Below are 27,343 nucleotides of genomic sequence, written 5' to 3'. Positions count from 1 at the left end.
CCGCAAACGGACACTGCGCAGAGCCCACAAGATCATCTCTGATCCCACTCACCCTGCACACTATGTCTTCCAGCTACTGCCCTCTGGGAGGCGCTACAGGACAATTGCCTCCAAAACAACCCGCTTCAAAAACAGTTTCATTCCCACTGCAATAAACATTCTAAACTCTGAACGCTGAGGATTAAGCATGGCCCTTATGCATGAAATGTGTTTGTCTGTGTGTATATCTATGTTATATGTTTAATGTTTAATGTTGGAACCTGTACCAACTGACCAAGCTGTACTGGAAACAAATTCCACCAGCCTGGCTGTGTGGTCATTAAAGAATCTATCAATCAATCAATCAATCAATCAATAAGTAGGTTTTAAAGGCCAACACTGAGGTGACGCCACGCTGCGTTAAAGGTCAGGGAGTCCTCCCTCTCTCTCTCGATAGTGGTTTGTTCTAATGCCAGTGATGGGCAAATTGTTTGTTCACTTTCCTGTTAAACGTTTTCTTTCCTGTGTGTGGTTTTCAACTCGGCATGCTACTCATGTTAAGGAAGTGTTTATGTATTTATAACAAATGACAAAAAAAACAAATGACGCACCTGAATGTTCATGTGTCCATACACCAGTGAAACGTAAGCCTTACTTACAGAAACTCACCTGAAGGACAATGAACACTTAAAGTTGCGACAAGGAGGTTTGGTCAAGTATATTTCTCATCTTTCACAGCAAAGAGCAGAGGCGTGGCCATTTTATTGAAAAAAAACCTGCCTTTTAAACTTGTAAGTTGTATCAGGGACTCTAATGGACACTATTTCATTGTAAAGGGTGTACTGTATGGAGACGAAGTTGTTATGAATGTATACTTCCCCCCAGGTGACCCAAGTGACTTCTTGACTACTGCATTTTCTAAATTGTCGGACCTGAATGTCAGAAACTCGACTGTGGGAGGCGACTTTAACTGTTCCCCCGGGGTCAAGTGTCTCTTTCTTCCCAGGACAAAAATGTTATCCCCCTCTGTGAAGATTTTGTAGATGCATGGAGAGCTTGAAACCCTCAAGACAAAGAATATACCTTCTTTTCAAACGTACATAAATGCTATACTAGAATAGAGTATTTCTTTGTTCCAAAGGTCTTACTACAAAGTATAGCTTATAGCTCTATAGGAAACATCGTGGATTCTGACCATGCTGCTGTCTAGACACTGGCGGTTTAACCCCTTTATTTTGAAGGATCATAAATTCAATCTTTATTTTACTGAGGAGTTAGGGTTAGGGTTCTAAATGCCCCTGTTTCTAGAGATGAGGTCAATGAGGCCGCTATTAAAGGACTGCAATCTGGTAAGGCCCCAGGCTCTGATGGGCTTAGTTGCGAGTTTTATAAAGAGTTTCAAGAACTGCTAGTTGACCCACTGCTCAATATGTTTAACGACTCCTTTGAAAAAGGATTCCTTCCTTTGTCTCTGAGGGAGGCAAATATCTCTTTCATTTTGAAGAAGGACAAGCGGCCTGAGGATTGTGCCTCCTACAGGCCAACCTCCTTACTGAATGGAGATGCCAAAATCCTTTCAAAAATACTTGCAACAACGTTGGAGGGGCTGTTGCCCTTGCTCATAAATGGGGACCAAAGTGACTTCATTAAGGGTTGCTACTCGTGTAACAACATGAGAAGGCTCCTGAATATAATCCAGTGAACTCAACAACAGTCAACATGCGGTCTGCTCATTTCTCTTGATGCAGAAAATGATCTGTTATCTGTTTTTCACTCTAAATAAATTTGGTCTAGGCGAGCACTTTATCAGGTGAAGTTACTTTATAACAAACCTCTCGCTGCGGTTGTTACTAATGGCATGCGCTCCTCCAACTTCCACACCCAGCGTGGTACGCGTCAGGGCTGTCCCTTATCCCCTCTTCTTTTTGCTCTATCTATAGAGCCATTGGCCAAAGCCGTTAGGACAGACCCAGAGATACAAGGTTTAATAACTGCGGAAAAACAACACAAAATTGCTCTTTACGCAGATGATGTCTTGATCTTAATGACCAAGCCTGAAGTCTCTGTGCCTGCACTTATTGAAGTTATTGGTCGGTTTACTGCCTTTGCAGGATATAAAATAAATTACAACAAACCTGAGGCGATGCCTCTGGGCAGCCTCAAGAATGTACCTTTAACTCCCTCCCCATCCCTTTTAAATGGTCTGAGACAGGTTTCACATATTTAGGCATATATATATATATATATATATATATATATATATATATCACCTACCCTTGATCAAATGTACAAAAATAACTTTCCCCTGTTTGAACGCATCAGACTAGATTTGGACAGATGGAATGCCCTTCCCATCTCTTGGTTGGGACGGGTTGCTCCTTAAAAATGAACATTCTTCTTAGGTTACTTTATCCAATTCAGATGATTCCAATTCTTTTTCCACACAAAGCCATTAAAATTCTGAATAGCTGCTTCTGTTCCTTTAAATGGTCTAGGAAGAAGGCGCGTATCATCATGGCAACACTTTGTCTGTCTCCGAGGGCGGTCTTGACCTCCCGAACATCAGGAAATATCAACTTAGTGCTCACCTACATTTTATAGCTGACTGGGTGTGTAATGACCCATTGTCTCAATGGTTGGATACAGAAAAGTCCATGTCAAAATTTCCACTGCCGAACTTGTTGTTTCTTAAAAGGCCTCAGTCTCTTAAGAGCTCATGTAACAATCCCATCACTGTCTACACCATTAAGGCCTGGTGGATCATTAGATCCAAAACTACATCCGTCTTCACTCCCATTTGTGATAACCCTGATTTTATACCTGGAACTACTGACCCTGGCTTTTGGGCTTGGGCAGCTAAAGGGCTATGTAACCTGTATAATTTATTTGATGTACCTGCTTTTATGTCCTTCAGTCAACTGTCTGAAAAATACTGCATCCCTAAACAGGATTTTTTTCTCTACCTACAGGTTAGGAATTACGTCTGGAAGGACACTCCACTTCCCACCAGTCAAAGTATTTCTTGTGTAGAGAGGCAGGTTTTTCTACAACAGTTGAGTACCTCTACGAGGACTTTCTATAGCTTGCTAAAAGAGTATGACACTACAGGGACACTTTGTGTGAAGGAAACACGTAAAAAGAACTTAATATAGAGATAACAGATGATGACTGGTCTAATGCCTGGAAGTGCGCCCGAACCCTGAGTGTCTGTAACAGAGTCAAATCAGTTCAACTTTAGATTTTACATCGGGCATACATCTCCCCCTCTCACAGAGTAAGTTCAATGCGGGCCTCGCTCCGGTCTCACCCATCGCCTGTGGTATTGCAGTTAAGTACAGAAGTTTTGGGAGACTATAGCTAAAGAGATTAATAAGAACTTGGCAAATGACCTAAATATTGACCCTCGAAGTTTGCTACTCGGGATTCCCCATCCAAAACTCCAGAACACTATTATCCAGTATGCGTCTCTGGACTATTTGACGTGCCTGGTCCAGTCTACGACCCAGGGTCAACGCAGAATTTGGGAGCCTTTCCTTTTGAACATGGGCCTCGATATTTCTGTTATTATTTCCAGGGGCTACACTTGAGCCCTATTTACCTTGTTGGTTTGTTTTTATCTTGTACCTGTGCCCTGCCTGTGCTGATGTTTGTGAGCCGAGTTGTGTGTTCTTTGTCTTGTGTAATGGATCTTTATTTGCCGTCTTTTGCTGGTCTGTTTTTCTTTTGTTCTTTCTCCCTTTATGTTGTGTATTTGTGATGCTTATGCAACAAAGAAAACCATAAAATAAATTGTTTAAAAAAAAAAAACCCATCACACTGTCTCTGTGCTCTGCTCTCTGTCGGTCTGTAGCACCGTAACATCGTAACTTTAACATCTTTATGAGACGTGAAAGGGACTTCACAAATCGTCTTCATTTGCCGTTCTGTGAATGAGAACAGTCCGCGCGCGTGTCTCACTGCTGTAAGGAGCTGCAGGTGTGACGGAGGGCGGAGGGGACAGACGCACACACCTGGCAGCAGCGCGGCGATGGCTTATTAAAACAAAACCCTGTATCTTCCTGCGGGGTGTACGGAGGTGTAGACGTGTAAGCTTGTTGTTTAGAGCGTAACCGCTGTGAAACTAGCAGCCAATAAAGCTTAAAGCTCCTGTACCTTCGTTATTATCGAACTTCAAACTAACTGAGAGCCAGACTGTACACACGGGATCTCGTCTGCGCAGTTTAGATGCTCAGAGGGTAGAAACAGCGGTGCTCTGAAAGCAAGCTTTGGCTGATTACTGTGATTTCAACATGAGTTTGTTGCTCACAATGTTTCTCTCTGTATGGGAAAGATAATGCTTCCTGATGCTTCCCTTCACTGTCTCTGCTGCTCTGCTCAGCTGTGACGCGCACTCTGGCAGCGACAGGGACGTCCTCATTTCCTATCATGCCTGCTGCCTCGTGCTGACTGAGAAGTTTAAGTTGTTAGGTTTGTTATTTATGTTCCAAAATGCAAACAAATATTTCTTTAGTGTTTTTAATGTGTCTGTGTATAACATAAGTTCTGCATATGTTGGTAATTGTCATCTTTGTGTTAGTTAATAGTTGTAACCAGGAGTGAGGAGGCTGTTACATTTCTTTACTCCAGGATACTTACTCCTGTATTTTGGTGGAAAGACTGAGAGCATCTCATGCTGGCCAGATTATCACTGCGCCCTCTGCTTCTCAGGAGGTGTAATGACTTTTCTCACCGCTCTGCAAAAACTAAAGTCATCATTCTTCATATCATCATATCGGAGCATATCGGAGGACATATGTGCCGATACTGACATATCTGCGAAATGGTAATATCGGCCGAAAAAATTGGCTGACCGACAAATCGGTCAGTCTCTAGTGACAGATACAGAGAGAGTCTGTCTGTCTCTCTATCTGTATGTGTGTGTGTGTGTGTGTGTGTGTGTGTGTGTGTGTCTGACCGAGGCTGATGTCAGAGGCCTTGGTGAGGGGGGTGGAGGGCTCGTAGGGGCCCAGGCTGTGCTGCTCCCTCAGCTTGTTGCCCTGATCCAGAGACAGGATGATCGAGGTCCTGTTGTACCACTGCCTCTGCCCATCTCTCTCCACGCTGTACAGCAGCTCCTGCCCCTCCGTCTTATGGCCCTTCACTACTCCTACACACACACACACACACACACACACACACACACACACACACACACACACACACACACACACACACACACACACACACACACACACACACACACACACACACACACACACACACACACACACACACACACACACACACACACACACACACACACACACGATCATGAACAGTGTGTTTATAGGTCTGACAGGAGGGTCATGATCTGTGGTTTCTATGATGATTCTCTGCAGAGTGAAAACTTTACACTTTAGACCAAATGAACAGCCGGTACTCGTCTTCCTCACCTGCACATTGAAACCTCTGCAGATGATCCTGAACACAGCAGCACGACTGGTCTTCAACCAACCCCTTGCTCGTATCCCTCCACTGCTCGTATACCTCCACTGTTCGTATCCCTCCACTGTTCATATCCCTCCACTGGCTCCCAGTCGTCGCTCTCATCAAATTCAAACCCTGTCGCTCGCTTACAAACAGCAACAGAAACTTCTCCTGCCTACCTGAACGCCCTCATCCAGGTATACACTCCGTCCGGCCCACTTCGCTCTGCCAATGAAAGGTGCCTGGTGCTCCCATCACAACAGGGCCCTAAGTCTCTAACTAGACTCTTCTCCTCTGTCGCCCCCCGGTGGTGGAACGAGTTACCAAACTCCACTCGGTCCGCAGAGTCCCTTTCACCTTTAAGAAGAAGCTACAGACCCAGCTCTTTATGACCTCTGACCTTAATGATATTGATGATGACATTGAGGATGTTGGTGATGTCAATTAGGATACTCATGATGATGACAATATTGATGTTGGGAACTCACCATTTGGCTCAAACAAAGGAGAGGCCTACATGGAAAATGAAGAGCCTAAGTACTACACCAAAAGACTCAGTATCTCAGAATGTTCCTTCCTTCACACCTAGGAGGGAAGTGAGGGGGAGAGCGGAATCCTCCTCTTCCATTGGAGGAAAGCTGAGGGCACCCAAGAGGGTCCCTGTGACACAGCCAGGATTTCATGCAGGTTATAAAAGCCACTGAAACCTGCATACCTTTGCCTTTCATGTGTAGCCAGGGCTGCATTAGAAGGTACTTTTTCCCTTCCAGCTTTTCCACAGCGACCGAGTCCTGTGTGAGGTCATTTTTCTTGTTCATGTTAACTGTTAAGTAACTTGAACGCATCACTGCACCGCGTCGCATCACCTGCAGAAGGACCGACACAGACAACAACTCCACCACCACCAGAAGCTTGTCGACTCTGTCTGTCTTCATCTTCATCTGCACAGACCATTCGCCCAAATCCGTTCACGAGTCCACCTTTGTTCGCGCTGAGGATCACACACACTGATCACTGCCGACAGTGATCTCAAGTAGGAGACTTTTGTCTGGGCAGAGATAGCTCAGAAAGTGTGTTTATTTTAATGTGTGTTTGTTTTAACTCAGCTTCCATGCTGAAGATCAGTAAGCTGCCTTTAATCAGTTAAAGCTCCACTGCCACAGCGGATGGTCTGTGATCATCCGCTGGTTCCTGCGTGATAAAGTTACACTTACTAAATCTGGCTGCGGCTAGTTTGAGCTGCTTTGTTTGCCACGCCGGCATATCTTTGTATGAACCACACACCACACTCACACCCGCCGTGGTAACACACACACACACCCTAAAAAGGTACAGATCGCGTGAGCACAAAGCGTAGCTGTAGTTTATGAGGCCAGGCCACACCCGTTTCCTTTGTTCTGCTTGTTAAATACAGTCTGTTTATAATCTAAAGTCGTTTGTGATTAATCGTGTGTTTACATGTGATCATGTGATTATGGCTGGTTGCGAAGGTCAGTGGTCAGATTCATACCTTCCCTTTTTCACTTTTGAAAATATTGATTACTTAATAACAATATTGATATTGATATTGACATATTGATTGTAAGTGTAATATTAAGACTGATTTTTCTTCTTTTTGGTTTTTATTCCCTGATCCAGTGTGGAGCCCCGTAATCAGTCAATCCGACTGATATTCTTTTATTATAATATTAATAATCATAATTATTAACAATCATAATTTTATTAATAACGAAATTGCTCCTACTAAACCCCAACATTGACCTTGTTGATGTTGTCGACGCTCTGTGCACTGCCTCTCAGCACCTGAAGCTGTGTGTTGGCTCTCACTGACTCCGCCCCCTCCTTTCTCGATCGATGCTTGTGTCGTATTAACTCTCAGATGTACGTCGCTTTGGACTAAAGCGTCTGCTACATGAAACTGTAACATTGTAACGTACACTAGAGACTTCCTCACCTACGCTGAAGTACTGGTCCTCCAGCAGGGCGGTGACCTCTGTTTCCATGGGGATGGGGTCACACAGCAGGATGTCCTTCCCCGCTACCTCACACTCGTACCCGTCGTCGAAGCGCAGACGGAACTTGGCGTCCCCGGCATCCTTCATTATGCGTCCGGAGTAGAAGTACCCGTTAGACGACCACTTGGCCACGACACGCAGTCCCACGAAGCTGCTTCCTGCTGAGGACGCCTCCTCGGGGGAAGAGCGGAGGGAGTCGGAGCGGCAGGAGGAGGGGTCTGAGGGGCTGATGGGGAGGCGGGGTGGCAGCATGCGGGTGAAGGGCTCGTCCTCGGAGGAGGAGAGAGGCTGACCGAGAGCGCCAAGTCTCTGCAGAGAGCTGACTCCGCCCCCCCTGAGAGAGACACAGAGAGGTCAGACAGCAGCAGTGGCTGATATAACATGCAACATATACTGTATCTATGAATACATATATACATAACATATACCATCATATCATATAATAATACAGATAAACATGATTTCATCTTGTGTCTGGATGTTTTCTCTCCAACACGAGTTTTAAGAAACAAATCAACCACAGAGACATGAGGAGACGTGGCTCACGGTGTCAGAGAGGATCAGTTAGTGCAGAGAGGAAGGTAAGTGTTATTAGAGACAGTGCTTAGAGGGGGTGTTAGCTCATAGCAGTTAGCCTGCTGCTGTTGCTTCCTCTGGCCATAATAGGCAGGGACTCACCTGGACAGCAGGGACTCACCTGGATGGAGAGGAGCGGGACGGGGGTCGGCCCCTCCTGGCCCTTCCTCTGGGGGTCAGGGGGACAAGGGCCCGGGGCCCTGGGGAGCCAAAGCCTCTGTCTGCTGTGAGCACTGGCCCCATCCTGTGACCCCTGTGACCCCTCTGTTGCTGCCCGCCTCCCCTCCTGGGGCTACAGACACACAGAGGGGCGACAGAGCCAGTCAGCTCTCACAGACACAGATCTGAGGCTCCACGCAGGCAGGGGGGGGGCAGAGAGCTCAGATCTGTGTCTGAGAGGGGCAGCAGGCAGGACGACTCACCAAGAGGGCAGAGTGAGAGAGACAGAGGGCAGAGTGAGACAGGGACAGAGTGAGAGAGATAGAGGGTAGAGTGAGACAGGGGCAGAGTGAGAGAGACAGAGGGCAGAGTGAGACAGAGGGCAGAGTGAGACAGGGGCAGAGTGAGAGAGACAGAGGGCAGAGTGAGACAGAGGGCAGAGTGAGAGAGACAGAGGGCAGAGTGAGAGAGACAGAGGGCAGAGTGAGACAGGGGCAGAGTGAGACAGGGGCAGAGTGAGACAGAGGGCAGAGTGAGAGAGACAGAGGGCAGAGTGAGACAGGGGCAGAGTGAGAGAGATAGAGGGCAGAGTGAGAGAGACAGAGGCCAGAGTGAGACAGAGGGCAGAGTGAGACAGGGGCAGAGTGAGAGAGACAGAGGGCAGAGTGAGACAGAGGGCAGAGTGAGAGAGACAGAGGGCAGAGTGAGACAGAGGGCAGAGTGAGACAGGGGCAGAGTGAGACAGGGGCAGAGTGAGACAGGGGCAGAGTGAGAGAGACAGAGGGCAGAGTGAGACAGGGGCAGAGTGAGAGAGACAGAGGGCAGAGTGAGACAGAGGGCAGAGTGAGAGAGACAGAGGGCAGAGTGAGACAGGGGCAGAGTGAGAGAGACAGAGGGCAGAGTGAGACAGAGGGCAGAGTGAGAGAGACAGAGGGCAGAGTGAGACAGGGGCAGAGTGAGAGAGACAGAGGGCAGAGTGAGACAGATGGCAGAGTGAGAGAGACAGAGGGCAGAGTGAGACAGGGGCAGAGTGAGACAGTCAGATGGCAGAGTGAGACAGTCAGAGTGAGACAGTCAGAGGGCAGAGTGAGACAGTCAGAGGGCAGAGTGAGACAGTCAGGGGGCAGAGTGAGACAGTCAGAGATGATCGGATACCTGAGAACTGATCTGACACCTATGTGTGACGCATGTGCTCAGCTGCGTAATGCTAACCCTGTGTGATAGTCGTTTGGCCTGGCTCAACTCTTTAAACATGAACAAACACAGAGGAGTTGATTTCTGATCTCGTTTGAGAGAGACATGAGAAGAAGACGTGTCCTTTAGAATGAAGCTGCTGTATTCAGTGTTTTACTGGTCTTAATGTCAGGGTTAGGAGGACCTCTGTGGATCATTAGGCTGCATTTTAAAACCTCAGGAGCAATAAATATGCTACGCTAACATTAGCAGCAGCTCAACTCGCCGCCCCTCTGGAAATGCTGCGGCTTTTTAAGCGTCAGAAACACAGATATAATACATGAAGCGGTTTCATTCAGTGTCTCTAACAAACATCATGTTAGCTCTGTTGTTTATCGTCATGTTTCACAGGTGTTCTCACAGACACCTGATGCAGAGTGTCAGTGGGATCAGAGGGGTTTCAGGCTGGTGTTGATATCAGAACATCTCTATCAGAAGGTCAGAGAGGTAGAGCAGTGACACAGAACCAGCATGCAGCAGGTGGACACAGGTGAAGCAGACAGACTGAGGAGAGGCTGCTCTTCAGGTGGAGGTGGTACCTGGTAGACTTGCCCCCCCGGCTAGGTGGCAGGATGAAGTCGGACCTGATGAAGCCGCTGCTGCTGCTGGTTCCTCCGGAGCTGTGCTGCAAGCTGGACGCCTTAGACGACAGAGAGCTGATGTCACCGAGGTCACCTGAGGTCACAGAGCTGTTTCCTGTTCGGCACGGAGAGATGTCGCTGTCCAACACCTGACAGTCCACCACTGGCTCCTCACTCTCCTGATGACATGACACCCAGTTAGAGAGATGCTAATATTAGTCTGTGTTTTATATCACCTGCTCATTAAAGAGTTAAATCTGACTGAATGAATGAAACAGGTGAAGGAAGCCTCTGAAGAGATCAACACCTGAATCTACCTTACACCTCCATGCAGAGAGGACTCCACTCAAACTAAAGCAGCTGCTGTCGTTACCTCGGACACTTTACGCTCCACCTCTTTTCCGTCCTCGTAATAAACGTCTGTGATAATGCGAGTGACGGTGGTCCGCACTTCCTGGATGGTGCGCACGTGTCTGCGGTGGGTGGGGGCTGTGGTTCTTCTGAAGGACGGAGAGGCTGGTTCCCCCTGTGACAGAGTTTAGGAGTGAGAACCGAACAACATTCACAGATATAAGAATCATTTCCTCTTCATATACAGGTGTGTGTTTGTACCCTGCCAGCTGGAGAGCGCAGCCCCGCGGGGTCGAAGCTGGTCTGCTGAGAGGCCGACCTCTGACGGAGCTGAGACACACAGGACACAGTGAACACACCCCCACAACACACACATCCTAACACAGACCTAAAAAACTCAGGTGTCAAACGGTGAAACATGAAGGTCTCACACTGCTGCAGTACATTAAACAGTAAAACCTTATGTACTACATCCCATAATAACCATGTTAGTACAGCATGTTACCAAAGTACTGGTGTATTTTATCTCAGGTGAGCACTTCCTCTGTAGTGCCATCATGAACCCTTCGTGCTGTGGAGCAGGTGTGAGCATGACTCACCTTGCTGGACAAGCTGGAGTCGATGTTGTTGTCAGCGGTCTGGGGGACCCTGGCTCTGGTTGGGGTCTGTGGAGCTTCAGTGGGTCCTCGTCTGTCCTCAGGCTGCTCTGCAGGACCAGGAGGATCCTTAGTGGTCTGCTGCGGTGCTGCAAACACTTCCTGTTGTGAGGGCTGTTCTGATTGGCTGTTAGGGAGGCTGTTACATCCCAGTGAGGAGGCCTGAAAGCTCCTCTGTGGGGAGGAGAACAGCTCCCCCCTGCAGAGGTGTGAAGAAATCAGTCAGTCAATTATTATGTTAACATGATGCTGAGGGACACCTGACAGGTAACAAGACACTGACCATGTTTAAATCTACAATCAGCTTTAATGAAGAGTCATGTGGAGTCAACCTGCAGGCGGACACATAAAGACAACACTGAAGCTCCTGCAGTTCCTCTCTTGTCCACTTGAGGCTGTCACCTCACCTAATTCAGTCGCTGAACTTCACCTCTCCGTCTGTGAATGTGACGTCTGTCTCTCTGTCTCTCTCTCTCTCTCTCTCTCTCTCTCCGTCTGTCTGTCTGTGTGTGACGTCTGTCTCTCTGTGTCTCTCTCTCTCTCCCCCTGTCCGTCTGTCTGTCTGTGTGTGTGTCTGTCTCTCTGTGTCTCTCTCTCTCTCCCCCTGTCCGTCTGTCTGTCTGTGTGTGACGTCTGTCTCTCTGTGTCTCTCTCTCTCTCCCCCTGTCCGTCTGTCTGTCTGTGTGTGACGTCTGTCTCTGTCTCTCTCTCTCTCCCCCTGTCCGTCTGTCTGTCTGTGTGTGACGTCTGTCTCTCTGTGTCTCTCTCTCTCTCTCTCTCCGTCTGTCTGTCTGTGTGTGACGTCTGTCTCTCTGTGTCTCTCTCTCTCTCCCCCTGTCCGTCTGTCTGTCTGTGTGTGTGTCTGTCTCTCTGTGTCTCTCTCTCTCTCCCCCTGTCCGTCTGTCTGTCTGTGTGTGACGTCTGTCTCTCTGTGTCTCTCTCTCTCTCCCCCTGTCCGTCTGTCTGTCTGTGTGTGACGTCTGTCTCTCTGTCTCTCTCTCTCTCCCCCTGTCCGTCTGTCTGTCTGTGTGTGACGTCTGTCTCTCTGTGTCTCTCTCTCTCTCCCCCTGTCCGTCTGTCTGTCTGTGTGTGACGTCTGTCTCTCTGTGTCTCTCTCTCTCTCCCCCTGTCCGTCTGTCTGTCTGTGTGTGTCTCTGTCTCTCTGTGTCTCTCTCTCTCTCCCCCTGTCCGTCTGTCTGTCTGTGTGTGTGTCTGTCTCTCTGTGTCTCTCTCTCTCTCCCCCTGTCCGTCCGTCCGTCCGTCCGTCCCTCCCTCTCTCTCTCCCCCTCTCTCTCTCTCTCTCTCCCCCTCTCCCTCTCTCTCTCCCCCTCTCTCTCTCCCCCTCTCCCTCTCCCCCTCTCCCCCCCCCCTCTCTCTCTCTCTCTCTCCCCCTGTCCGTCTCTCCCTGTCCGTCTCTCTCTCTCTCTCTCTCTCCCCCTGTCCGTCTCTCCCTGTCCGTCTCTCTCTCTCTCTCCCCCTGTCCGTCTCTCCCTGTCCGTCTCTCTCTCTCTCTCTCTCTCCCTGTCCGTCTCTCTCTCTCTGTCTCTCCCTGTCCGTCTCTCTCTCTCTCTCTCTCTCCCTGTCCGTCTCTCTCTCCCTCTGTCCTGTAATAACATGAAGCGTGCAAGTTAATATGACATTAATTATAGCATCATCAAGTTTACAGCTGTCTGTGTTCACACACGCAGCCCACCTGGACCATGTGGCCAGTTTACAGGAGTGTGTGTGTGAAAGGGGCTACTGAGTGTGCTTACCTGACAGGAGTGCCGTTTCCTGCTGCATGACTCTCCTCCTCTGCATCCTGCTGTCTGTGCACCTGTCTGACCCGACTGAACACTGACGGGCTGCTGGACATTAAACACGTCATTGTTACAGACAGAACACACACCTGTAAACAGCAGGTAACACACACTAAATCACTGATAGATACACAGGGAACAGCTGATGGAGTGAACACAGACCTCCCTCTCCTGCAGCAGACTGAGGGACACTCTCCATAGATCACATGTTGTACCTTCAGAACCAGAGGCATCAGTGTATCACCTGTGTGTCTGAATGTCAGAGAGACAGGACGACACCTGTTCTTTCAGTGTCAACATCCTCTGTGTTTCGAACCTGCAGAGGAGCTCACAGGTATTTAAACTCCCCCACAAAGATGAGTGTCTCTGGACTGTAAAACGGCTGCTGTGTTCAGGTAAAGTGGATCAGATGATACACCTGTGATGTGTTTCTGATGAAGGAGGAGCTCTGGGACGTAATGATCAGCTGGAGGCCATCCTCCTGTTCACAGTTTACTGACATTCACTGTGGCTGGACCACAGGTGAGAGGAGCACCTGGACTATGAGAGCCTTAACCCTTCACTGTCAGCAGAGTGAATGTGCGTCAGTGTTATGAGCTAATGCAGTTAACCTGCTTAAAGAGACAGGTGTCAGGTTACCTGTTTACAGCCTGATGAACAGAGGACACCTTCATGGATCCTTCCTCCTCTGACAGAGCGGGCTCTGAGGGAGAGACAGGTGTTACTGAGAGGGGTGGGGGGTACCTGCAGCAAGGACACACACACCATCACACACACACACTTACTCTGCAGGCTGAAGCGCTCAGAGCTGCCCTCATCCACCGGGGTCACCAGCTTCATCCTCAGACTCAACTTCCCCTCCTCCCTCTCCCCCACGTCCTCTCTGCTCTCCCCCGACATGATGTCGCTTGCCGCCATCGCCCCGTCAGCAGAGACGTCAGCGGACACGCCCGACTTCTCAGAGAACGAAGAGATCTCTGCAGGGACAGGCACAGACTCGGTATCAGGGCGTGTTGGGATTCATGGTGTTTATCAGACATGCTACCGTCACAACTGACCAATGGGAGTGCTGTGTCTCAGCGTCTGCTTCAGCTGGGTGATCAGAGGGGGCGTGGCTCCGACTACAGGACCAATCAACTCGCCCTCTTTGGGAAGCGTGAAATGGAAGGAGATCTCTGTGGAATCAGAGGAGATGTAACTCGGTGAAGCGACAGGTAAAGGACGTTACTGATGTGTTTATTGGGGAACATGAGGGACGTCTGCGGTGACATCACAGCTGGCTGATTCCACAGGAAGTAAAGCTACGTTTCCACCAGAGGGTCCCAGGACTCCAGGAGCTGTTGGAGGAGGGACTAACAGGTTCCTTCAGCTCATTGTTGTCTGAAGTCCAGTCCACAGTGCTGCCCCTGGAGCAGGGCGTGTCTGTGGGTCTGAATAAAGTCACCTGGGCTTAATGTAGTCGCAGCTATACACTATTACAGTGAGCACCTGCAAAGGTCCTGACCCTGTTCCTGGACAGCTGAATAGTAGACAAAGTGGGCTTTTACTGTTCATACTGTTATATATACACACACACATATATATATATATATATATATATGTATGTGTACATATATCTGCGGCCAGCTTACCTCCTGAGCTGTCACTCAGGCTCTTGTCTTTGAGCCCCTCTGGTTCAGGCTCCGCCCTCTCAGGCTGGGAGAGCCTATCAGAAGGCAGCTTCTTGTTGGGATGTCCATTGGTGGAGACTGAAACTCTGCCTCTGATTGGCTGTGAGTTGTGGTTCTTTGAATGTTCGGTCTGAGAGTCTCTGTCGCTGTCTGAGACGATGATGACGCTGTCCTCCTCCACCTCCTCCATCGGCTCAGGAGACACCAGCTGACTTTGAGAGAGCACCAGAACCATCCCCGAAGCGCCGCCCACTGTGCTCTCCTCCTCCATCACCTCCTCCTCTCCTTCATTCACCATGTCTCTGGCTGTCTGACTGTCACTGACGGCTGCAGACTTCTGTGACTCCACAGACTGACTCTGTGAGTTTCCTCGTCCTCTCAGGTGAACAGAAGTCTTCATCACATCCACAGGTGTCTGACAGGTGAGACTGCAGGGAGCGGAGGCAGAGGGAGTGTCCTGCACACAACTGTTCACGGTCACATCAGAGAAATCTAACTTTGTCTGAGAGGAGCTGTTTCTGTTGACATTCATGTTGAGTGCATTCAGAGGAGCTGCAGAGTGTCGGTGCATGTCAGACGGATCAGGCTGCTCGCTGGGAGGTTTCTGACAGTCAGAGGAGGAGGACGTTTTGGACCTAGAGGCAGTCTGTGACTCTGAAGGGACTCCACTTCTGTCTCTTCTGTGCTCGCAGCGTGACATCACAGCATCGCCGGTGTCGGCGACGGGCGGCTCTGTCAGCTCCTCTATCTGTGTGGCCTGGCTGTCGTCCTCAGGCTGATCTGAGGTCAGCTGATTCGATGTCTGAGTGTTCACAGAGAGCTGCAGAGAGAGAGCAGCCGAGTCCACACGCTGAGACTGTGACTCCGCCTTCTTAACAGACTGCTGAGGGGTCTCCTGACTCTGTGTCGGGACGAACACGTCCTGAGAAAACAGGACAAACACATGACATACGATGAGCTGTGGCTGCAACAGACGATTACTTTCATGTTCAATTAACCTGTGAAGCCGTAACGATAAAAGACGATGAACATACATGAGAGAACTCTGGCTGTGAGGGTAAAGACAGCGTTCGCTCCAACACAAAACCAGGTGAATTCTGGGATATGGGAGTAGAGGCGGTTGGGCGGGGCTTAGGGGCGGCCTCTGTGTCCGTTGGCTCTTCCTTTTCTCCCGCTCGGCCTTCAGGGGGCGCCGACGTGTCCATCGGTTCATCTGCATCTGACAGAGAAAACACGTTACTGCTGCATCTACCAGCCGAGCCAGTGTCTCAGTTCATATATATTTATTTTGTCTTTACTGTGTTCTGGTTCTGTGGGGGAGCTGGGAACTATCAGAGGGGTGTGGGTGAAGTGGTCCGGGGTGGGGGCCACATAGTCCACAGAGCTCCTGCAGAAAGGGGCGGAGCCAGCAGAGTATCAGGTCAGTGTCTGTTTCAGAGTGGATGTTATAATGTAATATGATCGCTCCGTCTCTTACTGGGACAGACTCTCCTGCACCAGCGTTCCCTGTCCCGACAAGTGCAGCAGTCTCAGGGTGTGGGCGGGGGTCGGGGTGGGGTGACCCTGTTCCGGCTCTGACACCGTGCTGTCCACTGCAGCACCTGAGAGAAACACACAGGTAAGAGACAATACACCTGCAGAAGACACTTCCAGTGTGAGTTTCATCTTGTACACGGCGGGCAAGACGGCTGAGACAATCTGCTGAATCAGACATGTTCAGCACCCCAAAGTCCTGGACTTCCTCAGGAGCAGAGACCAGGGTCTAAATAAAGTCCCAGGAACTTTTTAGTCCCTGGTCCTCCAAATGAGAGGTCCTCCTGGAACCTTCTTGGGAACCTGAACCCGCACCCTGTCTGTAACACATGTAGTATTACCGGTCTTGTCTGTGTCGAACAGGTCCTGCTGTGAGGACAGGATCTCACAGTCCTGCTGATCCTGCAGACCCTGTGAGTGCAGCAGAGCCTGGACGCTCAGCTTCCTACCAGGCTGGGAGTCCAGGGAGCTGCTGGAGCTGACCTCTGACCTGTTGGAGGAAGCAGAGATCAGAGCAGAGAAGAGCGTGATCTGTATTTAATGCAGAATTAAAGAGCAGATGGGTCGGTACCTGACTGCTCTATGGTCCTGACTCTCTGAGGTCCTGGAGCTCAGCTGATGATCTACTGAGGATGAAGGAACACACAACCTCAACTTGCTGGTCTAAAGCACACACACACACACGCATGTGATCGGCAGCTTCACAGTACAAAGTATGAGCGACACAGAACACATACAACATAAAGGCCTCGTGCACGTGAGCACGTCTCTCTTAAAGCTCAGAATTTGATGGATTTCATCTTAAATGAACACGTGGCCGTGAGGACGTGAGGACGTGAGGTCGATGCCTCCTCAGTTTACCTTCTGTTGGAATGTCTTATTTCTATTTAAGCCTCTCTTTGGTGTGCTGATGATGGAGGACAGAGCTCAGGGTGGTTCAGATCTTCTTACTAAAGTCATCAAACTGTTCAGCGAGCTGTATGAAGCTTTTGTTCTCATGTCCTTTGTATCATTCCAGCCTAACATTTAGATCATGTTAAACTACACAGCGAGCAGGCCTGACTGCAGGCGTCATGTGAGACATGAAGGTCACCTAGAAACATGTAGGTCTCCGTATCATTCTCAAGGAGATTAAAGCCGAAAATGACATGAAATAAAAAGGGAGTAAAAACATCAAAACCTCAGCAAAGTTAGAAATAAAGTCTGACACCTGATTTGTTGCGCCTCTTGCTGTCAGACTGAGGTATGACGTCTTCCTCCTCCCGACTGTTCACTCCGTCACCTCGCAGGTCCTGACTCTGAGAGAGCTCCAGGAAGGCAAACTGAGAGGTCCCCTCTGACACACACACACACACACACACGTTATTACTCGTCATTACACACACAGTAAAACAGACCCATACTGACTGTTACACTCTTCCGCCTACCCTCAGACCGAACACAGTGTGTGGTGGAATCAGCTCCAGAGTCCATCTCAGTTTCCTCCTGTGCACACCTGAAGATCAGAAACCAGAGTCACACCTGTATATCAGTCTGACCTGAGCATCAATTAAACATGTCTGTCATCACCCACCTCTTCTTGTCGGGAGGGGGGCAGATGTTTATGACCTGACTCTCCTCCTCGAAGGCTGACCTGGGGTCAGCCGCCACCACAATGCCTGGACACAGAAAACAGCAGTGTGTTAGTGTGTACATACAGTGTGAGTTATATATTCACATACATACATATACATTTATATAAACATATACACTCCCCGGCCACTTCATTAGGTACACCTGAACAATCTAATGTAATCCAACACAGCAGCTCAGCCATAACATTTGCTTTCATGTTGCCTGTGATGTGCAGACTCTTCTCTAAGCTGTCACAGGGGTGTTAGTCCAGTGAGATTTCAGCATCAAGCTCATCAGTGGTGGTGCGGCTGTACTGAGCTGCTTTATATTCAGAGGTGTTAATGCTCTGGCCCCCTCATGTGTGTCAATAGGGAGGCCAAAAGATTAGAGACACATCTCAGTATAATGTAGTTCAGCGCAACAGCACCTTTAACTCTGACCTCAGTAATAAACATCATTACATTTACACACGTCACACTCAACCAAACTAAAGTCAATCAAACTTCATAAAAGCAGAATCTCTGGCAGTGCTGTTGGATTGAACTGCATTAGATTGGACAGGTGTACCAGGTGAGTGTATATTGTTGTATCTGTATCTGTTAGAAAGCACTGACCCAGCTCTGCCTGGTTGTTACTCTGGGAGCTCTCTGATTGGCTGTCAGTCTGAGAGGATCTACTTCCTATAGGGGAGCAGATCAGTTCCTGCAAAATAAAATGCATCTTTACTGGATTCACTAAACGTCAAAGTGTAACACAGCATGTACACCTGGTGCTAAAAGGTGGCATTACCTGACTACACAGATTACAAATGAACTGACTGAATGATTTTTGTTTACACCTGGATCTTTGATGCATTCTCCCTCTCCTCACTGAGACCTGATCGCCAGGGAAAACCTGAGGTCAGAGGTTCAGATGCCTGAACTTTGTACAGACTTGTGTTCACACCACTCTCAACACAGAGCGAGTCAGAAGCATTCACTTCCTGCATTACAATCGTGTATTTTTCACTGTGGTAAAGCACTGCATCTACGTAAATACAGGATCTCCTCTCCTCAGTACAGAGGTTTGTCTGATCTCTGTTAGACTCAAAACAAGACAAACAGTTAGAGCCGTTGTGTACCCGAGTAGCTTCATTAGCTGCAGCAGAATCTATAAGCCAGCCTGTGGATGTATGATACTGAATAAGACCAGTCCACAAGGGACTCACCAACACCGGGCTGCGGGCGGCGGGCTGCAGGCTGGACAGGCGGCGGGCCAGCAGAGCTCGATAGCTGCTCTCCGGATCGTCCTCCAGAGCGACGCTGTCCGGCTGGGAGTCCTCCACGATCAGACACGGGTTCTCGGGCTGAGGCAGGCTGGAGTCTAGTTCACTTCCACCGGGATCCATGAGGGCAGGCCGGGACACGGAGATGGGCTGATGTTAGCTAGCCGAGCAGGAAAAACAACCAAGACAGGCACGTGAGTTATTGTTACCTGGTGCTAGCCGGCGCTAGCATGTTAGCTAACGTTACAGGCTAGCAGCTAATGCTCCGCCCAACAACACAGCGCGTGTTTGCTGCCCGTTTAAGAGTCAGAGTGCTCCGGAGAAACCTCCGCACACGGCGAGAGCCTTGTAGCTTAGCATGTTAGCATGTTAGCACAGGTATTAGTTCATACAATCAGTTTTTAGGAGCAAATAATATTCACACACACACGCACACGCACACGCATACACTTCAGCGTCGATCCGCTTTTCCCGGCAAAATTCACAACTAGCGAGTTGATTGGTCCCGTTGGCGTTGTGACGTCACAGGGAATGCTGATTGGTTTGATGGTTGCAGGATTCTTTAAAACGATGAAACGATGATGATGTAGGTCTGATTTAAATGGTCATGTTTTCAGTCCTGCTCATATTACACAGCTTTTGTCTACAGGATCAACACATCTATAAAACGTTTTCTTCATTTTTTATTAATATCCTTTTTATTGTAGCTTTTAAAGCTCCTGTGAGGAATTTTTGCTGGTTATGAAAGAAACTGACATTAATTCTGATGTCTTTGTATGACCTACTACAGCAAACCAGACCATCAGCGACAAGATTGCTTATTATTTTTAGTGCCTGAACCTGCTGGCGGGGGGCAAAAATTTAAAATGAGTGATACATGTGACTGCAGGATGAGATGTTTTGTTAAAAAACACCACTTAAGCATGAACAGCACAAAATCAGCAAAGAGATAAGAGGTACGGCTTTGACCACTGGAGGCGCCAAAATCAACACAAACCAAAAGTTCCTCACAGGAGCTTTAATTGGAATTAAATATCTGTAGCCCTGTGATTGGGGGCGCTGGTTTAGCTCAGTTGGTAGAGCAGGCTGTACAGAGACCACAGTCCTCGATGCACTGATCGCAGGTTTGACTCCCGGTCTGCTGAATCATTCGGTGCATGTCTTCCCCCACTCTCTACTCCCCACATTTCCTGTCTCTCTTCAGCTGTCCTGTATAATAAAGGCTAAATGCCCAAAAATAGTCTTTAAAAAAAGTAGCCCTGTGATTATACACTGTATATCATTAATGCCTCCTCAACAACTCATCTGATCTTGAGAAACTTTATGAATCAGCCTATAACAAAAACATGTTAAGACATGTGTTAATAACATGTGTCTGACCCAAACCACGCTCTGCATGGTCAGTATGAACTATTACCATCAAACCGGACATACAGGGTCCCAGATCAAACTAAATCCCAGATCAAAAGTACATTAAAGGGCCCTGAACACTGTCTTCTGTGACAATAAAGTATGTATCTATCTATCTATCTATCTATCTATCTATGTCATATATCAGTCTGCAGTTTTACAGTGTTAACACCGACTTTACGTGTCTGATAAATGTGTTTCACATGTTCTCTGTGGACTTTAACTCTGGGATGATGAATGAGATGAAGGAGAGAAAATCTGGGCCATGTTGTCCCATGGAGGGAGCTGTGAGACCTTCAGAGGTCCTTATGTGGCGTTCAGGGACTCCAGTAAAATCAGATATAGGTTAACCTCAGCTTACAGCCAGTTTGTCTGTTTCCTGCAGATTTCTCTCTCCCTGATGTTTCCTTCACTCCTCCAGTCGACTCCATGTTAGTATCCTGACGTAAACACAGTCTGAGTGCAATGAAGGACATATTTGAAGAGTACAGATATTGACTAACCAATTTAAAGCAGGTCTACTCTGTCCACCCTTTACAGTTTAAAAACCCTCTTATCCTCTCATAGTGGATGTTTATGATATAAAACTGTGTGTGTATTTGATGCATTCTGAGCTCTTCATGATCTTTATAACATTAACATCACTTTGTCATCAGCCTCAGTTTCCATGGAGACAGCACATTTCCTGTAACACTGCTGTCTGTGCAAACACTGATCAGAGCCTAAAACAGAATAAATCTCCAACATGAAGGAAACAATGAGTCCATGCTGCATCCTCACAAACGTCTTCATCACATCATGAGCAGAGTCATCACACACACGTACTGACTCTGAGACCACCTGAGTGTCTGTACCCTCTGAGAGCGAGACACACACACACACACACACACACACACACACACATTGAGATTTTAACATGAAGCAGCTCAGTTTGTGTTTTTACTGCTTCACATAATCGTAACTTTAAATACAGTCTTCAAATATGTGATGATAGAAACATTATGTTATCTACAACGTCACACTCTGTTAGCACTGCACTCTTATCATATGATCTCCTGTATCACAATGATTATCACAGGATGATGTCACAGGATGAGGTCATCTTCATTCATTCACAACAACACAACAACATTTACAGTTTGAACAATGACAGACCTGGACTGTTAGATAAAGTGAGGTGAACTAATATTATCAGCACTGTGGGGGGGTCTGATGTCATGTGTGTGCAGCCTGTGAAGGTGCAGCCTGTCAGACAGAGAGCAGGGCCCAATAGCCCCGGTTCACAGCAGCAGCATTTGAATAAAAGCACTGTGAGACAGGTAAAAACAGTCAGACTGGGAACAAAGCAGCAATGATACCTGTGCTAACTGTGAGGCACGCGCACACACCAGCGCATACACCAGTAACTTATCGATATACGATAAAGGTAAACGCTGCTGCTCGGAGCCGCGTGCAGCCCTCTGACCGCCTCACACCGAATACTCCAGTATCAATTCTACACACACACACACACACACGCACACAAACACGCACAGACACTCTCTCACACACACACACACACACACATTCAGAAATGCGCAGCCACAACCCAACATGTCTCCCTCCTCTGAGCAGCTCTGCCGGAGCTCACTCACACACACACACACACACACACACACACACACACACACACACACACACACACACACTCTGCATCATGCTCTCCGCAGTCAATCAGAATATGTCTCTGTACCTTGATGAACTCCGTCAGCTGATTCTCTGCTCGCTGCTCGGTCAGGATAAAAACACGTCCAGCATCTCCCGGTGCTTCCTCTGCTCTGTTTGCAGAGAGTCAGCCAGGGTGTGGAGACACACACACACACACACACACACACACACACACACACACTGTGCGTAAAGATGCAAAGGCATCTGTATCAGAGAGGATCATAAATGTTTTCATATTTATAAATTCATCTTTATGATATCAGAGTATTGAAATGTCGTTCTTTAATAACTCTATAAATACAACAGATTAAATGTTTAATAATGTCATTAAGTAAGTAGAAATATAATGTTGCTCAGATCTCTGTCAGCAGCAGCTCTTTTTTATTTCTTTATTATGATGATGTCTGATGTCAGGTAGAAGCCTCTGCAGATGAAACAGTTCCTCCTCTCAGTCTGCTGTATTAGAACACATTCATGTGACTGTGGGACACTAACATGTTGAATGAGACAAGATAAAACTCTGATGTGTTTGAAAGATAAAATGTGTTCAAGTCTGTGTGTGTGTAAGTTTATGGTACATTAAGCTATATATCATCCATGTGTCTGTTTATATAGTTTAATTTAAATATTTGATCCTTCAAACTTTTTAATATTATTATATTAAATTATATATATCACAATATTTTCCAGTATTTCCGAACAGTGATTTTCAATTCTGAGTCACATATTTTTAAACTACTGATGTTATTTATCTGTATTTGTGTTCTTCATGAGGACTAATCTGTTCTGTGTAGCTCCCTGTCCTCCCAGCAGGGGGCAGCATACACTGAGCAGCGTGAAGTGCTGACTCACTGCTGCTAACAGACGTGTTACTGAGGACAGAATCACACAGAGAGGACTCACACACCACACAGGTCAATTACAGATTATCAATAACAGATGATTACCAACAGATGATCAATTATAGATGATCACTAACAGATGATCAATAACATGATCACTACAGATGATTAATAACAGATGATCAATAACATGACCAATAACAGATTATCAATAACAGATGATCAATAACATGATCAATAACATGACCAATGATAGAAGATTACTACAGATGATCATGAACATGATCAATAACAGATGATCACTAACAGATGATCAATAACAGATGATCAATAACATGATCAATAACAGATGATCACTAACAGATGATCAATTACATGATGAATAACAGATGATCAATAACAAATGATCAATAACATGATGAATAACAGATGATCACTAACAGATGATCAAAAACATGATCAATAACATGATGAATAACAGATGATCAATAACATGATCAATAACAGATGATCAATAACATGATGAATAAAAGATGATCACTAACAGATGATCAATAACAGATGATCAATAACATGATGAATAACAGATGATCACTAACAGATGATCAATAACATGATCAATAACAGATGATCACTAACAGATGATCAATAACATGATGAATAACAGATGATCACTAACAGATGATCAATAACATGATCAATAACAGATGATCACTAACAGATGATCAAAAACATGATCAATAACAGATGATCAATAACATGATGAATAACAGATGATCACTAACAGATGATCAATAACAGATGATCAATAACAGATGATCAATAACAGATGATCAATAACATGATGAATAACAGATGATCACTAACAGATGATCAATAACATGATCAATAACAGATGATCACTAACAGATGATCAATAACATGATGAATAACAGATGATCACTAACAGATGATCAATAACATTATGAATAACAGATGATCAATAACATGATCAATGACAGATGATCACTAACAGATGATCAATAACATGATCACTAACAGAGGATCACTAACAGATGATCAATAACAGATGCTCACTAACAGATGATCACTAACAGATGATCAATAACATGATCAATACAGATGATCACTCACATGATCACTAACAGATGATCACTAACAGAGGATCAATAACAGATGATCACTAACAGATGATCACTAACAGATGATGACTAACAGATGATCACTCACATGATCACTAACAGATGATCACTAACAGAGGATCAATAACAGATGATCACTAACAGATGCTCACTAACAGATGATCACTAACAGATGATCGATACAGATGATCACTAACAGATGATCGATACAGATGATCACTAACAGATGATCAATAACAGATGATCACTAACAGATGATTGACACAGATGCTCACTAACAGATGCTCACTAACAGATGATCAATAACATGATCAATACAGATGATCACTCACAGATGATCACTAAAGATGCTCACTAACAGATGATCAATAACATGATCAATACAGAAGATCACTCACAGATGATCACTAACAGATGATCACTAACACATGATCAATAACATGATGAATAACAGATGATCACTAACAGATGATCAATAACATGATCAATAACATGATCAATAACAGATGATCACTAACAGATGATCAATAACATGATCAATAACAGATGATCAATAACATGATCAATAACATGATCACTAATAGATGATCAATAACAGATGATCACTAACAGATGCTCACTAACAGATGATCACTAACATAATCACTGACAGATGATCAATAACATGATCAATACAGATGATCACTTACAGATGATCACTAAAGATGCTCACTAACAGATGATCACTAACAGATGATCACTAACATGATCACTAACATGATCACTAACATGATCACTAACAGATGATCAATAACATGATCACTAACAGATGATCAATACAGATGCTCACTAACAGATGATCACTAACATGATCACTAACAGATGATCAATAACAGATGCTCACTAACAGATGATCAATGACAGAGGATCACTAACAGATGATGACTAACAGATGATCAATAACATGATCACTAACAGATGATCACTAACAGATGATCAATACAGATGCTCACTAACAGATGCTCACTAACAGATGATCAATAACAGATGCTCACTAACAGATGATCACTAACAGATGCTCACTAACAGATGATCAATAACAGATGCTCACTAACAGATGATCAATAACAGATGCTCACTAACAGATGATCACTAACAGATGCTCACTAACAGATGATCAATAACATGATCAATACAGATGATCACTTACAGATGATCACTAAAGATGCTTCAATACTAGGCTAGTGACAATGTCCCAAACATTGTGACATACCCCTACCGGAGGTAGAACACAACACAACATATCATCTCTAAGGTCTCCCATACAAGAAATGGATTCTTGTATAAAAATATTTTACTGCAAAAATGGTTAAATGGATAGATATGGTTATACACCCCAGAAGTAAAAAGGAACCAAAATATAGCCTGCTCGTATGGGAGTTGAGACATATAAACTCATGTAGATTAATAATACAAGCTCCGTGACCTTTCAAACTTGACATGTTAGCAGCCAGAAAGTTGCTTAATCCATCCATCCATCCATCCATTATCTTCTGCTTATCTGGGGCGGGGTCGCGGTGGCAGCCTACTCAGTAAGGTGACCCAAGCGTCCCTCTCCCCAGCAACATTCTCCAGTTCCTCCTGGGGGATTCCGAGGCATTCCCAGGGCAGACGGGATATATAATCCCTCCAGCGAGCTCTGCCCCCTGGGTCTCCTCCCAGCTGAGGTGCCCGGAAAACCTCCAAAGGGAGGCGCCCAGGAGGCATCCTAACCAGATGCCTGAACCACCTCAACTGGCTCCTTTCGATGTGAAGGAGAAGCTGCTCTACTCCGAGCTCCTGACCCTATCTCTAAGGCTGAACCCAGACACCCTCCGAAGGAAACTCATTTTGGCCGCTTGTATCCGCGATCTCATTCTTTCGGTCAATACCCAAAGCTCGTGACCATAGGTGAGGGTTGGAACATAGATCGACTGGTAATTCGAAAGCTTTACCTTCAGGCTCAGCTCCCTCTTCACCACCACGGTCCGGTACAATGCCTGCATTACTGCTGATGCTGCACCGATCCGCCTGTCAATCTCACAATCCATTTTACCCTCACTCGTGAACAAGACCTCGATATACTTGAACTCCTTCGCTTGAGGCAAAGACTCACTCCCCACCCGCAGGGGGCAATCCACCGGTTTCCGGCAGAGAACCATGGCCTCAGACTTGGAGGTGCAGACTCTCATCCCAACCGTGTCACACTCGGCTGCAAACCGCCCAAATGCCTGCTGGAGGTCCCAGCTTGATGAAGCCAACAGGACAACATCATCTGCAAAAAGCAGAGATGAAATCCTGAGGTCCCCCAACTGAAAACCCTCCTCCCCCCGGCTGCGCCTTGAAATCCTGTCCATGAAAATCACAAACAGCATCGGTGACTAGGGACAGCCCTGGCGGAGGCCAACACACACCGGGAACATGTTTGACTTTGTGCCGAGGATGCGGACACAGCTCTCATTTTGGTTATACAACGACCGGATGGCTCGTATCAACGGCCCCGGTACCCCATACTCCCGCAGTACCCCCCACAGGACCACCCGGGGGACACGATCATAAGCCTTCTCCAAGTCCACAAAGCACATGTAGACTGGATGAGTCTCCCATGCCCCCCTAAGCAGCCCTGCCAGGGTAAAGAGCTGGTCCACTGTTCCATGGCCAGGTCGGAATCCGCATTGTTCCTCCTGTATCCGAGGTTCGACAATCAGCCAGGGCCTCCTTTCCAGCACCCTGGAATAAACTTTACCCAGGAGGCTGAGTAGTGTTATACCCTGATAGTTGGGGGTTGGTAGTTGGTCCCCCTTTTTAAAAATGGGAACCACCACCCCAGTCTGCCATTCCACAGGTACTGTCCCAGATCTCCACACGACATTGGAGGGTGCAAGAGAAATTCTTCTGGAGGTGGGAGTTGAAGACCTCGCGGACAGGGGCCTCCGCCAGACGTTCCCAGTTCACCCTCACTACACGTTTAGGTTTACCAGGTCTGTCCCGCAGCCTCCCCTGTCATCTGATCCAACTCACCACCAGGTGGTGATCAATTGACTGCTCTGCTCCTCTCTTCACCTGAGTGTCCAAAACATGCGGCCGCAGGTCTGCTGAAACGACCACAAAGTCGATCATTGATCTACGGCCTAAGGTGCTCTGGTACCAGGTACACTTATAAACAGCCCTATGTTCGAACATGGTGTTTGTTATGGCCAATCCATGACGAGCACAGAAGTCCAATAACAAGACACCACTCGAGTTCAGATCAGACAGGCCGTTCCTCCCAATCACCCCCCTCCAGGTTTCTCCATCATTGCCCACATGAGCGTTAAACTCCCCAGTA

General features: G+C 47.0%; 1 protein-coding gene across 7 annotated transcripts in view; it reads right to left on the bottom strand.

Moving 5' to 3' along the window:
- Positions 1-22,116, bottom strand: part of tp53bp1 (tumor protein p53 binding protein, 1) — a 26,995-nt gene extending 4,879 nt beyond the window's left edge. For 3 of the 7 annotated variants that reach the window (XM_069679258.1, XM_069679259.1, XM_069679264.1), the window contains exons 1-23: positions 22,039-22,116; positions 18,840-19,056; positions 18,247-18,334; positions 17,592-17,676; positions 17,446-17,513; positions 17,229-17,354; positions 16,590-16,644; positions 16,360-16,508; positions 15,963-16,086; positions 15,784-15,872; positions 15,520-15,704; positions 14,447-15,407; positions 13,874-13,990; positions 13,601-13,792; positions 13,455-13,518; positions 12,771-12,863; positions 10,960-11,215; positions 10,622-10,690; positions 10,383-10,535; positions 9,968-10,188; positions 8,158-8,328; positions 7,400-7,794; positions 4,934-5,125 (exon numbers count right to left, since the gene is read on the bottom strand). In XM_069679258.1, coding sequence (XP_069535359.1) covers positions 4,934-5,125; positions 7,400-7,794; positions 8,158-8,328; positions 9,968-10,188; positions 10,383-10,535; positions 10,622-10,690; positions 10,960-11,215; positions 12,771-12,863; positions 13,455-13,518; positions 13,601-13,792; positions 13,874-13,990; positions 14,447-15,407; positions 15,520-15,704; positions 15,784-15,872; positions 15,963-16,086; positions 16,360-16,508; positions 16,590-16,644; positions 17,229-17,354; positions 17,446-17,513; positions 17,592-17,676; positions 18,247-18,334; positions 18,840-19,019 — 4,033 coding nt within the window. In that variant the 5' untranslated portion in view covers positions 19,020-19,056; positions 22,039-22,116. The remainder of the gene's footprint in view (positions 1-4,933; positions 5,126-7,399; positions 7,795-8,157; positions 8,329-9,967; positions 10,189-10,382; positions 10,536-10,621; positions 10,691-10,959; positions 11,216-12,770; positions 12,864-13,454; positions 13,519-13,600; positions 13,793-13,873; positions 13,991-14,446; positions 15,408-15,519; positions 15,705-15,783; positions 15,873-15,962; positions 16,087-16,359; positions 16,509-16,589; positions 16,645-17,228; positions 17,355-17,445; positions 17,514-17,591; positions 17,677-18,246; positions 18,335-18,839; positions 19,057-22,038) is intronic. The other 4 variants (XM_069679260.1, XM_069679262.1, XM_069679261.1 and 1 more) reach the window with 3 other exon arrangements.
- Between the last annotated feature and the right edge of the window lie 5,227 nt (positions 22,117-27,343).

This window comes from Semicossyphus pulcher, unplaced genomic scaffold (assembly GCF_022749685.1).
Source record: "Semicossyphus pulcher isolate SPU_LCO1_2020_fin unplaced genomic scaffold, fSemPul1.0.p SCAF_38, whole genome shotgun sequence".
Lineage (NCBI taxonomy): Eukaryota > Metazoa > Chordata > Actinopteri > Labriformes > Labridae > Semicossyphus > Semicossyphus pulcher.
Note: the sequence above shows the minus strand (reverse complement) of the source record. Positions and strands in the feature narration are given on the sequence as shown.